Raw genomic sequence first — 17,074 nt, forward strand, 5'->3', positions numbered from 1 at the left:
TCCATAGCTGGTTAATATGGGAAGTGAAGGCGAGTGGAGAGTCAAGCAAGACCCCTAACTGCTCTGGTTTCAGATTTGACTGTAAAGATGTGACCACTGGTCAAGGTATTGATCATGGGACCTCAACTCCCTGATTCTGGTTAGGGCCCAGGTGCTGACAGCAGTCATACCATTCACTATAGACTGAGTTGGATCTATGTTTGATGCTGTTACTGGTAAGAGAAGCAGGATGTTATCTGCATAGCATAATAGTAGTTCATTAAGTCCCAGACAAGGGATGACAAATAGTTTAAACAGGATAGCTGAGAGGGGAGATCCCTGCAGGACCCCATAGTTAGGAGACTAGAAGTTGGAAAGTTGGCTGTTTTGCTTGACAAAAGAACTTCTACTTGAAAGGAATTCGCTGAACCATTTGAACACAGTCCTTGTTATTCCTATCTGATCCAGGCGTTCAAGTAGCAATCCAGGCGTTTGAGCAGCAATTTCTGGTCAACTGTATCAAACACCGCAAATATATTGAATTAGAGAAGAATTACTTGGTCGCCTTTAAATAAATGTTTGACATATGTAGTTAGAACTAGCAATAATGTTTATGTGACGATCTTGAAGCCAAATTGTGATCAGTGTAAAATACAAAATTTTTCCAGATATAAAGAGAGATGTTTACAGGAAATCACTAAAAACCAACCTCTTCAAAAAGCCTTACCCCACCGATCCACTGTAAATCCCCACACCAAGCAACACAGCATAACCAATGATCTTACTGGACAATATACAATCTACATTCCCTTCGACCTTCATGTTGCCTGATACACACCTACCTCATTAGACCACAATACAACCTGCCATTACGGTACTATGTAAGCTACTTTGAGCCTGCAAATAGGTGGGAAAATGTGGGGTACAAATGTAAAAACTGGAGAAATAGAGGAAAAAGACAATAAATTGTGAGATATGAATATTAATCTCGGAGGGGGAGAGGACCTCAGACTTGTGACAATTTCTGATCAATAAGATCGTATCAATATGGTCACCTTAATGTAATCACTGATCCTCTACCACCAACCTCCTCCTAGATGTTTCATTCATGCGCTTCTAGCATCTAATATCTATAAATGCCATATGTCACAGCTAAACAACAAAAACCACAGCTACTTAGCTTGTTTGTTGCTTTAATTACGGGCCTCCCCAACGGTCCCGTTTCGCCAACTGGGGCTTCATCAGGGAAAGAGGACCCAGCAATACCAAACTGTGGTACAAACCCAACAAGCTGTTCATGCCGTGACATATGGCATTTATAGATATTAGATGCTAGAAGCGCATGAATGAAACATCTAGGAGGAGGTTGGTGGTAGAGGATCAGTGATTACATTAAGGTGACCATACTGATACGATCTTATTGATCAGCAATTGTCACAAGTCTGAGGTCCTCTCCCCCTCCGAGATTAATATTCATCTCTCACAATTTATTGTGTCTTTTTCCGCTATTTCTCCAGTTGTTATTGTATACAATTGAGTGCAGTTGCTCCCAAAGCTTTTTTGTTACTTGGGTACAAATGTAACAAATAAATAAATAAAACTTATGTAGGTTTCTAATACTTTAGTAAAAAGGGGTATACTTGCCACTGGATGGTAGTTTGCAAGCGATGTTATGTCTAACCTAGATCCTTTCAGTACTGGAGTGAGAACAATTCTGCCCAAGTCAAAGAGGAGCAGAGTAAGTTTTTAACAGGTCATTGTGATTATTGAGTAGTCAGTTTACTGCTTCCGCAAGAATGGATTTGAGTAGGTGTTTGGGCATTGATCCAGAGAGCAGTTGGCTCGGGAGCATTTCAACAACACTGATCTTACATCTTCAACTGTTAGTGGTTGAAACGATTCCCAGTTTTGGTCAGTTTTTGAGTCCTTGGGTTTAGCATCTCCGATGATTAAGGCTGAGCTACAGGTTAGACTATTTTCCTCTGTTGGTGTAGCCTTAGATAGTTCGGACCTAATTTGGAGGATCTTATTGGCAAAATGATCAGCTAGGTATTGGGCGGTGGGACATGTTTACTATGAATATTCATCCTTATTACTGGAAGCTAGTGTTTTAACTAAGGAGAAAAGATTTTTTTGTTGTTAAGATCATCTTGACCCATTAGGCTACTATAGTATTGGCGTTTTGAGTCAGCTACCTTCTTTTTGTAGCATCACAAGGCTGACTTCCATTTGGATTTATCAGTAGTATTTTTGTTCTCTCTCCATTGCTTTTCAAGGCATCGACATTCCTTTTGTAGGATGGATAGCTCCTCTGTAAACCATGGTGAATTTCTGGATGTCTTGACCTTTTTAGTGGTAAATACAGCAATTTTGTAAAGAATGGCTTTCACTTTGGTATCCCAGCAGGATTTGATCGAACCATGTCTAGTAGTTGAGGTAGTGAAGGAATCTGTTAGCTCAGACCAGAAAATGGCCTCATTGATTTTACCTCTGGTGGAGATGAGTTTGGATGACTTGTGTCTGGTTAAGCTCGACATACAGATATCAATGGTGAAATCCAGTTGGAAGTGGTCAGACCCTGGTACTGGCTTCCATTTGAATGAACTAATCAAGCTATTAGGATAGGAAGTCATGAAGTCTAACATATGGCCTTTTTCATGAGTTGCACCCTCAAAGAATGTAGTTCACAATCCTTCAGGAATGATTTGAAGTTGTGGACATTGGTGTCTGCATCATTTTCCAAGTGCAAGTTTAAGTCTCCCAGGAAAATAATTCTTGAAAATTGTGGCATGGCAGAAGAAGTAATCTATTCAAGTAGAGGTTGGTTCAAGTAGAGGTTTATTCTTGGACCAACCTTTCAGAGGATGGTAAATGAGGAGTACAACGATTTGATTTGCCTCTTCTGAATAATCACAGAATTTGCACAGCATGTATTCCAGTTCAGAGAAAACCCCAGAACTAAAAACACGTGGAAAAAAAAAAAAACACTGTTAAAGATAAGAGCAAATCCGCCTCCTTTTTTACCCTGTCTTGGAGAATGATGAATACCATAACCAGGTGGATAGATGTGGGGCAGTATCAGACTATCAACCTCTGTGAGCCATGTTTCCGAGATAAACAGAAAGCCCAGATCTGAAGATTCTAGCAAATCCCTGAGTAAGCGAGCCTTGTTCCCCACAGATCTTGCATTGATATAAATGGTGGGGACAGGAGTGACTTTAGACTTGTGTTCCAAAGTGGAGAATTGTTTGGATAATTGCTAAAGGTAGCAAGTTTTTTTAGGCCATCAAATGTTAGCCATTTGGTTCTGGTCTGTAACCATAGCTGTGTTCCGAGATTATGTATTGGCATTGTCTAACAGATATCTAATATTACAATTAGGGTGTTTCTTAGTACAGGGTTTTCTAGACAGGTTATAGATTACGGGGATAGTATTAGGCACTAAGTTATAGGCTGTCACCCAATGTGCTTAAAAGACCTAAGCAAATCCATGTGAGCCACTTCATGGTGATAGCTTTTGGAGCTAGTTTAAGTCAGTTGGGTTTAGCGCTCACTTCAGAATTGAGCCCTTCTTGAAGGTAGATGCCACCGATGGTGAAGAGAGGTCATGATGTCAAGTACTCATAAGGTGGGGAGGTGTGGATGTGCAGATGTGGCAGGCTTCAAAATGATGCTATTACTCGCTATAATTAAGTAGGGTTCCTCATTTATGCTGCCATTCTTCCATAGTCAGTCGTGCAGCAGTCCGAGGAGTTTAGATTGGGCGAGAGGCCATCCTGTAGCTCTCCAGTTATAAAGTTGTTAATGTCCTTTGTTTGCTGTTTGAAGTATGATTATAAGTACAGAGATGAGCAGAACAGTTATTTGTAAGACAATGGAGAGAAATGATGTTAAGCACTCCTTGGGTTCCTCTATCAGGCTACCATTCTTCCATAGTCAGTCATGCAGCTTTGAATGGACAGGACACAGTGTAGCTCTCATGGTTACAAATCCAGATAATTCTCTTAAAGTGCAGGCAATGGAGAGAGGAGATGGTGATCTGAGCAGTTCAGTATTTGTAAAACAAAGGGGCGTCACTGACCTTAAGCATACCTTGGAATGTAGCCGGGGAAATGCTAAAAGTGCTATTTTTAAAACTTCACAAAACTTGTGTCTTGATAATTACCCTTGGTTATCTTTGTTAGTACAAAATGAATCAATTTACTGTTTAACTCTTTTTTCTAAATTCACTTAAATAGTCTCATTTAAGTCAGAAACATTGTTTTTCTTGGTTGGGAATTCACTGCAAGTGGACTTGAAGTGTTCCAGAGTATAGCTAAAGATGGTTTGTCTTTGGAAGCAGTTAAAAATGGTGTGTTAATTATGTAGACAGTGCTTGCTGAGGGACTGAGACCCTCTGAAGAATCAGCTTCCTAGGAAGATGAGCTGTGTGTTTCTTCAATAAAGATTTATTTGGAATGAGATATGAAGTCAGTCAGCTAACTCTACTTATATTTTCTACTTTTTAAAACTCAAAGCAAGGTAATTTGGTTTTTGAAGTCCAGTATCTAATATTTAACAAGCACTTTTGTTCATTAGAGACATGCATCAGATAGCTATGTTTCACTCCTGTGAAATTATTTGGAAGTTTTAATGCCGAGGAAGCTTTAGCACAATATCAGAGATTGAGAGATAATATAAATATAGATAAGAACTTTTAACTCAAAAGTAGATGTGGTGGTTTCAGTTAGCAGTTTCTGATCCTGGTGTCCTTTATTCTAATTGATGCAGATCTCTGGAGGTTTTTCAGTTGTCGATCCTATTTCACAAGCAAAGAGAGAGTGTGCTTGAATGAAAAATGCAGGGAGGCAAGAAGTTGTATTTATCCAAACAAATCAAATGAAATTAATTAAACGAAGAAAGGAATTTCAAAGTAAAAATAACAGGAATGGTTCCCTGCGTAGACTGTGCAAAAGTAAACTTCGAGCAGTAAATAAGCAGAGTACTATTTGTCCTGGATTGTAGGAGCTCAATGAGAACACATCCCGTCCTCTCCTAATTCAGAGCTGTTTTCTAGCATGGCTCCCTTATGGTGACCACCTAGGCAGGCTGTGGGTAGAGTAGACCTAAAGACTGGGATTCAAAACCGATGCCATTTCAAGACCAAGGGTGATCATGCAAAATTCCTGAATCACACCCACAAGATGGCTCTATTGAAAGTCTACAGAAAACAGTGAAACTTGTGTTACCAAGACAAGAGTTCATTTTTCAGTACTCACAAATGTGCCCATTACGGGAGTTTGTTCCAAGTCGGTGAAAGGCAATCTGCATTTTGTGCTGATGTATTTGGCACATTTGGAAAAATGATGTGCAACATGTTAATGAAAAACTTAATTTCAAAGCCTTAAACATGTTACCCAATGCCCGCATCTAAAATTAACCCAATGATGAAGTTCTCATCAGAAGTGTCTCTTCTATATGTTAGGCAAACCTACATTTACAAGTTGATCCTAATTGCTTATTATCCTTCAATATTCTGATATTTATGGAGAGTCCAATGATCAGCAATTGTCTTCCTCCACCAATTTTTCTTTAACAAATTAGTTATTTTAAATCTAAGGAAAGGATACGTTTAAGCAGCACTGAACAATATTTTTCTTTTTAATTAGAATAACTGCATCCAAATGGTTTAAATGTAGAAATAGATTTTTGTAATTGTTGTATTTAATTTTCTTTGTATTTAATTCATAACTTTTCTAGTAGCAGTTCAAGGTGAGTTATATTCAGGTAAAGTAGACACTTCCCTGTCCCCAGAGGGCTAACAATCTAAGGCGCCCTTCTACAAACCTGTGCTAAAAAGTGGCCTGTGCAATTTTTAGAGCATGGGTGTCCCAAGTGCTGAGGCCACTTTTAGTGCGGCTGTAAAATGGCCACAATTTTTTTCCTCCATCAATGGTCACGGGCTAATTTCCCCAATTAGCACGTGGTCATTACTGTGTGAGCCCTTACCGCCACATATTTTGTAGGTGGTAAGAGCTCATGTGCTAACTGCGTACTACTCGACAACATATGGCGATTTCCCTGTACTAACCGATTAGGGCAGGGCACGCCTACTCTCTACCCCCAAACACACCCCTGAACTAAAAAATATTTTACAGTGTGGGACTGGCATGCACTGATCCCAGAACTACCGTGGAATGCCCGAGTGCATCCCGTAGGAGTGCCTTTTAGTGTGCAGTGTTAGTGCTTACCGCCTCTTAGTAAGAAGGTCCCTAAGTTAGTTTCCGAGATAAAGGAAGGTTAAGGGCTCCTTTTACTAAGCTGTGATAAAAAGTGGCCCTAGCGCGGGTTTTCCCCACATGCTAAGACCATTTTACTGAAGCCGGAAAATGGCCAGTTTTCCATTTTCTGGATTAATGGCCATAACTAAATGTTGCCAATATAACATGGCTATTACCAAAAATTAGTGCATGAGCCCTTATCATCTATTTTGCAGGCAGTAAGGGCTCGTGTGCTAATTAGTTGGTGGTAATGTGACTATACCAACTGATTTGTGCTGTCATGCCCACTCTCCACTTTCAAACACACCCCTTCTGAGAAAAATGAAAAAATAAATTTTAGCATGTGGCTTATGCATACACATTGGGCTTTTACCACAGGATGCCTCGGCACATCTCGCAGTAAGCCCTTTTAAACTGTGGTACGCACACGCTAACACACTTCACATCTTAGTAAAATGAGCCTTAAGTGACTTGCTCAAGGCTACAAGAAGTAACATTGGGCTTTCAGCCCTGATACCTATGGCTCCCAGACAACTGCTGTAACCACTAGGCTACTGGTGGTTTCATAGATACAAAAATGCATCATCAATGTATTAACTTGCCAGTACAACCTATACTGCTACATAGGATGGAACCAATTGCGATAAGTTGAATGAAATACTAGGTAGTAAAAAGGATTGGTTTATAAAATGTTATGCATTGTCAAAACCATATGATTTAATCAGCCAATGTCAGTTCTTTTTCGCAACAGCTGTACGATAAATCGCCATCATGATGTTATTCATGATGGCAATAGTTATTTGAAGCAAATTTTGTTACTTATTCCTGCCTGAAGATAATCAGTACATTATAATGGCTTCTGGAAAATAAAGTGGACTTATAATGCATTAACTGTTTCGTTATGACAAATCTTAAACTGAATGCCTAATGCTTTTTTTCATGGAGGCAAAAATCACTATAAAAATAATGAAGCATAAGTCTGAATTATTAAACATAATCTCTTCTTTTTCACCATTAAAATTAACAGAGTGAGTCTCTGCACTGTTTCTTTTCTTTTAATTATAGATGTGGTTACACCATTGTACTTTAGGAATTCTCTCTCCAATACTGTCAATGGGAATTAATAAACCCCACCCCATCGGTGGAAGCTCATTTGGCGTGAAATACAGCTTGTGGGGGTTTTTTTTTGTTTATTTTTGGAATGGTGATTTGGTACTATATGGTAACTATATGTTTGACTTAATATGCGTCAAGATATAAATTGGTGGTTGTATACTGCATGTTTTTAGAGTGGATATACTTATTCTGACACTGTACATTTATGTCATTTTCTTGTGAAATCTGATGGCTTTTTTGGGCCCTTCTACAAAAGCTGTGCTATAAAATGGCCTGTGTTATTTCTAGCGAGTGGGTTTCATGTGCGCTGAGGCACCTTTTAGCACGGCTGTAAAGTGGCCCCAATTTCTTTTTTTCCGTTAATGACCACGCACTAATTTCCCAATTAGTGCATGGACATTACCACCATCTACTTTGTAGGCAGTAAGGGCTTACACACCAACCCCATGCTAAGTAGCAGTGTGCAGTGATTTGCCTGCGTTAACCAATTAGCGCAGGGCATGCCTACTCTCTGCCCCCAAACACACCCTCCGCGCTAAAAAGGAAATACTTTTTAGCGTGGGATTGGCACACGTCTAGGGTTACCATAAGGCTCCAGAAAAAGGAGTACAGATTGAGTCAGTCTGGGTTTTACTTCCATTGCTTTCAATGGAAGCAAAACCCGAACTGGATCTGTGTCCTTTTTCTAAAGCCATATGGTAACCCTACACACGCCAATCCCAGAACTACCTTGGAATGCCTGAGCATGTCCCGTGGTAGTGACTTTTACCATGCGGTAAGTACATAGTGCTTACCACCATTTGGTAAAATGGCCCCTACATTTGCCAAATTTATATTTGCTGTGCAAATTCAATATACTACATGCAAGAAAATGATAAAAATACATGAAAAAAATGAGAATAACTGACTAGGATTGGGAAAAAAAAAAAAAAAAAAAAAAAAAAAAAAGATTTGAGAGTTTACTGAAAAGCATATACCCATATAATTCATTATATAGCAAATTCACATACGGCATAACACTATATTGCAATGAATTTCCAGAATTATTACACAAAGGGCCCTGTTTACTAAGGTGTGCTAGTATTTTTAGTGTTACGTAAGTACATAAGTACTGCCACGCTGGGAAAAGACCAAAAGTCCATCAAGCCCAGCACTCCGTCTCCGACAGCGGCCAATCCAGGCCCCAAGAACCTGGCAAAACCCCAAAATTTAATAACGATCAATGGACTTTTCCTTCAGGAATCTGTCCAGACCCCCTTTAAACTCAGCAAGGCCAGCTGCCGTCACTACCTTCTCCGGCAATGAGTTCCAGAGTCTAACCACACGCTGAGTAAAGAAAAACTTTCTCCAATTTGTTTTAAACCTACCACATTCTAATTTCATCTTGTGTCCCCTGGTTTTATTATTGTTAGAAAGCGTAAAACGCTTCACATCTGTCTGCTCTACTCCACTCATTATTTTGTACACCTCTATCATATCACCCCTCAGCCGCCTTTTCTCCAAGCTAAAGAGTCCTAGCCTTCTTAACCTCTCCTCATAAGGTAGTCGTCCCATCCCTGTTATCATTTTTGTCGCCCTTCTCTGTTAACGCTAGAAACATCCATAAGACTATATGGGTGTCTAGCGTGGCTTAGTAAACAGGGCCCAAAGATTAATAAAAATGTAGTTTAAGGTTTAGCTACAAAGTTCTTCCTAATTTTTAAAAGGCAAAAGAGTCAACTACTGGGGCACTAAAATCCTAGATACTGGAGGTTTCCAAGATTAGCTAAAACAATAATTTAGTATAAGTACTGTAAATCTTGAGATGAGGCAAAGAGAATAAGTTTCCTTTAGTCCCACGGTTCCCGACTGCGCGCCACAGCGATCCAGAGGGCTACAGCAAACTCACAGGGGAGTGACAGCATATATTAAGACCCCCTTCAAAACTGATCTACCCGTGGAATGGCTGGCCCAAGCCCTGCCATCTAAAGCAGTCTACTGTCCGAGCCCCAAGTTATTCTCCATAATGATGAAGGGGGGGGGAGGGTGAACAGAATAAAAAAATCTTAAGTCTTAAGATTTTTAAACTGCAAAAAGTAGCGACTGAAAATGATGCTGGTACCGTAACTAGCACAGTTTACGTAATCTGCTAACTCGAGAAAAGGCATATGCTCAATCCTACATCAAGGCTTCAATAATGTATGGGAAGGCGACACTTTCCAAGGAAAAGCATTTTTTTTTAAAAATTGGCCATGAACTAAGTTGTATGGAGGAAGGGTTCACAGGAAACACTAGAAAAGGGTTTTTGGGTTTTTTTTTTTTTTTTTGGGGGGGGGGGGAGTCACTTTAACTGAAAGGGTGATAGAGGACTAAAACAACCTACAATATCAACAGATGTGGTAAAAACAAATACTATGAAACAATTCAGGTATACTTGAGGCAAATATAGAGGATAATGGTAAGAACAAAGTTATGACACAGAAACACTGCAAACCTACCTTTCACTACTTCAACAGCAGAATTAAGAAGTGAAACGATCAGAAGAAAACAAGATACGTACAAAGGAAGCACCAGCTTAAAAAAAAAAAAACTGCAGGCCTGGTGACAATAGGTAGCAATTCAACAACTGACAGTCAATCCTGGCAGATTAGTGGTGGTCTGGTGTTACCCAGCAAGGTCCAGGAGGGAAGGTGGGGCGGGGGAGGGGGGAATAAATGGCCTGATCTGGCAACTGCCTCAGTTTTGAGAGATATTTAGAGTATTATGAAGCATGGTGGTTTGTGGGTAGGAGAGGGAGGGCACAAGTGTTGTAGAAATATGGGAACTTGTATACTCATGTACTCAGGAAGAGAAGGAAACAAAACCAGACTTGCACAAAAAGCAACATCATACTCCTATAAGCAGTGAAGCATCTACATCTATTCAGTGGACTATATACTTGGCAGCATAGACCATATCAACTCAGAAAACTACATGGGTCAATTAATCTTCATTTGCCATCATCCACAATGTTCAAATTTTCTAAATGGTGCCTCCAGGGCAATAACTAGTATTTTTTCCCCACACAAGCTAGAAGGTGCTCTTAAATACTGCCCTGCAATGGCAAAAAGAAGTCTATCTTTATTGAAACACTAGCTTCTTTTTGCCATTACAGGGCAGGAAACATGATGCATTTTCACTTACAAATTGAAAGGGTTGCTGTCAAAACTAAGATAAGGTTCAATACCAGAACCAAAACAAGGTCTCTACTCATGTAACGAACTGTACATGCAACCCTTACTAAAAGACAAAATCTTAAACCGTACCTGTTCTATTATTTGAGTAGCTTCACTCCAAAGCATAGCCCATTTTTTGTTTATATTACTTACTTTCATTAAAAGTATATTCAAATCCTTCAAGCGTATCAGGAAACTCAAGGGGTGGCTCATCCTTTTTCATTAATTCATCCAAATCTATTCTAGACAACAAATCTGAGAGAGAAAATTGTATTAGGATCAACATCTTTATGCCAAACACTTAAAAAGAAAACAAAACCCCGCAACCTCAATTTTCTAGACTTTTTTTCTTTTTTAAGTCTTTATTGAGCATTGAAAAGACAATACAACAGCAGGTAAAACATAGGAGTAAATGCAAAATGCCAATCAAAATAAACCCAACCAGTGTACCCTAGAGCATATACTTTGCATCACTATAAGAACATACAAAAACATTCTCAATGCAGCTATGGTTACAAACTACCTCAAATTTTTGAAGTTTTTTGGTGAAATACCCTCATACCCATGACCACAACTAACCCTCCCACCAAAACCAACCCCTCCCCCCACCCATGTCACTTCCCCTCCCACCTCCAGCTTAATAAGAGCAATGTTTCAGGAAGGGCTCCCATATTGCCTCCCACTTTGCCACAGTACGACAATGCACAGCCCGGATTCTCCCCATTTCACAAATGAACCATAATTTGTTTAACCATCTCATCAAAGGAGGGACGGTTGGAGATTTCCAATGTGCAGCTATCACAACTCTCACCGCAGACATAGCTTGCCTAGTCAACAACGCCTGAGATTTAGTAAGACCTAGGGGTTTTTTTTTGCAAATATGAAGTATTCAGGAGACCATTTAATTGGCCTAAGAAACCAGTTTTGTAAACTATGTTGAATAGCTTTCCAGTAGGCCTGCACTTTAAAGCAGGACCACCAAATATGGCCCATCGTAGCTCTCTGATCACATCCACGCCAGCACAGTGGTGATGCATTTGGAAACATGTGATGCAGACGTAAAGGAGTCAAGTACCACCTGTAGATTACTTTAACTACACTCTCCTGAAAGGAAACCGATAGACACCTTCGTCCAACCATTCCCCAAAAAGGACCAATCAGCATTCTCAATAGTGACCCCTAATTCCCAATGCCAGCGTTCCCTATGGGCAAAACTGGGACAAATTTGCCTACGCTGATAGGAATACAAGCAAGTGATAAGACCCCTAGTAGTTTTAGAATCTTCACAATACATCAAACGAGGTAGTATATTCATCTTTAACGTAGCAATCCTACTACTACTACTACTACTATTTAACATTTCTAGAGCGCTACAAAGTGTACGCAGCGCTGTACAAACACAGAAGAAAGACAGTCCCTGCTCAAAGAGCTTACAATCTAAATAGACAAAAAGTAAAGCATTTAATATTTAAGCAGTCAAGCACAAGAGAACAGTCACAGAAGGACTGAAGATGTTGAAGGGTGGTTAGTGTGATTAGGTGTAACTCTGGTTGGAGTAGTGGGAGACAGGGTTGCCAGGTGGAAAAATTTTTTTCCACCCAATCGAGGCCAAATCCAGCCCAAAAGCCGCCCAAAGTCAAACCCCGCCCCCGCCGTCATCGGCCCCGCCTCCCCGTCATAGGCCCCACCTAAAACGTCACTAACCCCGCCCCCGTGGCCGAAAAAACCGCTTTTAAAACCGCCCAAAAGACCCAAAAAGAGCCCAAAAAACCGCAACCCGCCGCGGGCAAAACTTTCCTGCGGCGGGTCGCGGAAAACCGCCCAATTGGGCGGTAAAACCGCCCACCTGGCAACACTGGTGGGAGGTGATAGAAGAATAGAAATGGGTGAGGTAAAAGTAATGAGTGGGTTGATAGGGAGGTTATATAAGACATGTCACTCTAGGGGTGGGTGGGTAGAGGGGTAGGGTGGGCGAGACTAAGTCTAAAGCAGGAGAAGGTATTCTCTGCAGCCTATCTGTGAGATGGAAAATGCTCTCTGAAGCTGCTGCTGCTATAAGTTGTTAGTTTTCTCTCCCTGAAAGAGATCCAAGCCACACCCACGAAGTTCAAACTGTCAGTGGGGAGGGGGAGGGGAGGAAATGGCAGTGCTTGATGAAAAAGAGAACTCAGTTTGATAGGAGATATACTATAGGATGTCATTCTGAGGCCAGGCTAAGTCTAAAGCAGGAGAAGGTATTCTCTGCAGCCTATCTGTGAGATGGAAAATGCTCTCTGAAGCTGCTGCTGCTATAAGTTGTTAGTTTTCTCTCCCTGAAAGAGATCCAAGCCACACCCACGAAGTTCAAACTGTCAGTGGGGAGGGGGAGGGGAGGAAATGGCAGTGCTTGATGAAAAAGAGAGCTCAGTTTGATAGGAGATATACTATAGGATGTCATTCTGAGGCCAGGCTAAGTAAAGCAGGAGAAGGTATTCTCTGCAGCCTATCTGTGAGATGGAAAATCCTACCCAACCAAGACAAATCAGAGGCAACCCACCTCTCCAGATCCTTACAAAGAGCCTTCAAAAGAGGAGGATAGTTAGCAGCAAACAAATCTGAAAGAGTAGGGGTAAGAGTAACCCCCATACCCCCAGATACCCATTTAGAAGAAAAAGAGTGCTGAATGGACTCCAAAACTGGACGAGAGATCCTGATCGCTAAGGCCTCTGATTTGTTCACGTTTAATTTAAAACCTGACACAGAGGAATAGGCAAACACCTCGTAAGATTAGGTAAAGAAATCAACAGTTTCGTCAGTGAAAGAAGATCATCATCAGCAAACATAGCCAATTTGTATTCCCTAGTCCCAACAAGGATTCCAGAAATGTTAGGGTCAGAACATAAAGACATCGCGAGTGGTTCCATAACCAACGCGAACAGCAGCAGCAATAGGGGACATCCCTGCCTAGTGCCCCCGAAACAAAGGAAACATCAGAGAGTTACCACCATTAATACGGACACAAGCCCGAGGAGAAGTATAAAGAGCCTGAATCCATCTACGAAAACCCAGACCAAATCCAAAGCGTTCCAACACTTGAAGCATGAAAGGCCAATGGACTCTGTCAAAAGCCTTTTCGGCATCCAACCCCAGTAAATAAACTGGAAGATAACACTTCTTAGATACATGAATCAAGTTAATCCTGCAACGGACATTGTCCATGGCCTGACGATGAGGAATAAAGCCCGTCTGATCCAGATGGATTAAGTCAGGCAGCACTTTAGCAAGGCGATTAGCCAAAACCTTCACCAAAATTTTAACATCTGAGTTCAATAATGAAATGGGACGATAAGCAGCACAATCATTCTTATCCTTACTAGGATTTGGAATAACCGCGACTGCGGCTTCCATCATAGAGGGGGGGAAACTCATCTCCAGCTAAAATCTCATTAAGGAGCTCTGTCAATATAGGTGCCAATTCACCCCGAAATGCTTTATAAAAGTTATTGGGCAGTCCATCCAGACCAGGTGATTTTCCAACTGGAAGTGCTTTAATAACCTTAGAGACCTCATCAACTGAAACCGGACCATTCAGAGCATCCTGTTGCTCGACTGTAAGTATACGGAAAGAACATGCTGACAGAAAATTATTAATCGCTTCAGGTGTAGTAGAGGTGTCAGATGTGTAAAGAGTTTGATAAAATGACTGAAATTTTTGACGGGCCTGCAAGGATGATGCATCACAAACTTTCCATTACCATCCCCCACCTTAAGAATAGTGCGGTCTACCCGGCGTTGACATAACTTAACCACCAAGGCCCTATTTGGTTTATTACTATACACATATTGAGAGTGTCATTGTTGATCATAAAAGAATTGTAACTGATCAGAATATATCTGGTCTTCATACGAAGCGCTTGAATTTCCCACAGGGTAGCAACCGAATGAGAAGATTTGTGACTTTCAGACAAATGAGTCAATTGAGATAGGCACTTAGCTACCTCAGCCCTTTGCTGCCTGGCAAGGAAACTAGCTTTTTGGAGAAAGAAACCTCTAGAGACTGCCTAGTGCATCCCAAACAACATCCATAGATGGTCCCGAGTTTAAATTAAGTTCAAGATACTCCTGCAAGAGTTTTCTATAACCAGCCAAAATCTCATCCTCTTTTAGCAAGGTCGTGTTCAATGTTCACCTCCTCTCCTTATCCTCCTAACGTAGAGAGGGAAGCCGGAAAAAAAACAGGAGCCTGGTCCGATAAAGTAAAAGTTCCAATATCTGAAGTCCATCCAGCATGCGTCAGAAAGATTTCAACAAAAAGGAAAATCAAAGCAAAAATAAGTATCGTGAGAGTGCGAATAAAACGAATAATCACGAACCCCCGGATGAGATACACGCCAAACATCAAGAGATGCCAAGATCTTGAACAAACCTATTTAAAGCTTGGGAAATTTGAACATCTGGACCGGAAGGTGGGTGCAACCTATCCAACGCAGGGTGCCCCCCCCCTCCCCACTATCAATTTACCATTGGGACAAGATGTGAAGCGTCCTATCAGCTTATTCAACCCCCCCCCCCCCCCTTGTGTTTCATTGGGAGCATATATTGAGGCTAAAGTAAAGGCCAAGTCATCTATCCTGAGACTCAAAAGCAAAAATTGCCCATCTTTATCATGCTGAATTTTAACTACCTGTGTCTGCAAGGAGGAGTGGAGCAAAATTGCTACCTCCCGCTTCTTAGAACCATCAATCACCAAGGCGCAGAAAACAGAGGGATATTGAGGATGAGAAAAAATTTTCATGGTCCCTTCTCAAATGAGTTTCCTGACGAAACACTACATGTGGTTTAAAGTACAACAATTCCTTAAATAAATTTTGGTGCTTTTGAGGAAAGTTCAGGCCTTTCACGTAAGTCAAAAATTTTAAATCCTTACTCATATCAGACAGCTGTGCAGAGTGTACTGTAAGGGGGCAGGGAAAGGTTGGACCAAAAGAATACAGGAACAGGGGCTCAAGCAAGTAGGAGGTTACAGAAAGAGAAAGTTTCAGTATCAAGTTCCCAGTACACCGAGGGTTCGCCCCCTAGTGGCCGAGAGACCAGCCCAAGTATTGAAGAGGGGGAGGAACTACCAGTCCCAAGAACCCTCTCTTCCTCAGGAAAAAGGTGCTGGTATGCCTTACTGGCGCGTACAGGCACAAAAAAAGCACTGACAACAACAATGAACTTTTCCTCCACGAACTTGTCCAAACCTTTTTGAAACTCAGGTGTGCTAACTGCTGTTACCACATCCTCCGGCAGCGAATTCCAGAGCTTAACTATTCTTTAAGTGAAAAAATATTTCCTCCTATTTGTTTTAAAAGTATTTCCATGTCTGCCCTGACTGTCCACTAGTCTTTGAACTTTTGGAACAAGTTAAAAAAAAAAATCACTTCTACAAAATCCTGAGTAGTGCAGTACGAGTAGACCTCAATCATATCTCCCCTTATCCGTCTCTTTTCCAAGCTGAAGAGCCCTAGCCTCTTTAGACTTTCTATTCTATTCCATTCTGAGACTTGTATACCACTTTTATATATTCGTCAAAGCAGTTTACATTAAGATTAAATATCCTATTCAGATATAATTCTTAATTAACATCATAATACAATTCAAGACATAATTCTACAAAGCAAACAAATGGGATTTTTGAGTTTTAGATATCAATCTTAAAGTTACCGGTATGCTATATGGGAAACATCAGTAATTAATCCAAAAACAGGAAAAACATATTGGATATTAACAAAAACAGACTGTAATTCATCACATTTAGTGTATGGGATTATATGCCCATGTAAAACATGGTATGTAGGGTACACAACCAGGAAAATAAAACAAAGAATTGCTGAGCACATTAGTAACCTCCGAATAAAAAAGAAAGATGCCCCATTAGTTGATCACTGGCAGGAGAAGCAACATGGGCTTGATGATTTAAAATATGTGATACTAACACAAATAAAATCAACCTATGGAAGGGATGGGGCCAAGATACTTAAACAAAAAGAGCAGAGATTAATCTTCCAATGGAACACCATGACACCTCACGGATTGAATCGTGAGGTTGAATGGTTGATTGAACAGCAGGAAATGACGTCAAGATGATGGACTACAAAAGCAGTGCGCATAGGTGAGCGTTTTTTCAAATGATAGTCTTGAACCGGAATGATGTTCCACAACAGGTACGCCATGTATGTAATTTGAAAAATCAATGCTGCACAGTGTTAAATAAGAGAGATGTAATAAAGTAAATAACATGAGATAAGATAAGGTGCAAAATAATAAGCTAGACATATTAACATCACGTTTATGTTTTAGAGTTGAATAGTTCTCCTGAGGACGCTAACACTGAGCGAAACACAGCTTGTGTTGGGAACTAAGCTAACGGAACCAAATAGAGTTGAAAAGAAGAAAAGAGAAGTGCACGCGCACAAGTCACGGATACTAAATTAAAGGCATTTGCAACTCCGTGGTGAAATCTACATCACAACTTAAGAGATAGAAGATCTGCCCTGAGATAAG

At 40.6% G+C, this 17,074-nt stretch overlaps 1 protein-coding gene across 3 annotated transcripts in view; it reads right to left on the reverse strand.

Moving 5' to 3' along the window:
• Positions 1-17,074, reverse strand: part of FAM172A (family with sequence similarity 172 member A) — a 636,319-nt gene that overhangs the window by 603,009 nt on the left and 16,236 nt on the right. For all 3 annotated transcript variants that reach the window (XM_030193388.1, XM_030193389.1, XM_030193387.1), the window contains exon 3: positions 10,703-10,804. In XM_030193388.1, coding sequence (XP_030049248.1) covers positions 10,703-10,804 — 102 coding nt within the window. The remainder of the gene's footprint in view (positions 1-10,702; positions 10,805-17,074) is intronic.

Source organism: Microcaecilia unicolor, chromosome 2 (genome assembly GCF_901765095.1).
Source record: "Microcaecilia unicolor chromosome 2, aMicUni1.1, whole genome shotgun sequence".
NCBI lineage: Eukaryota > Metazoa > Chordata > Amphibia > Gymnophiona > Siphonopidae > Microcaecilia > Microcaecilia unicolor.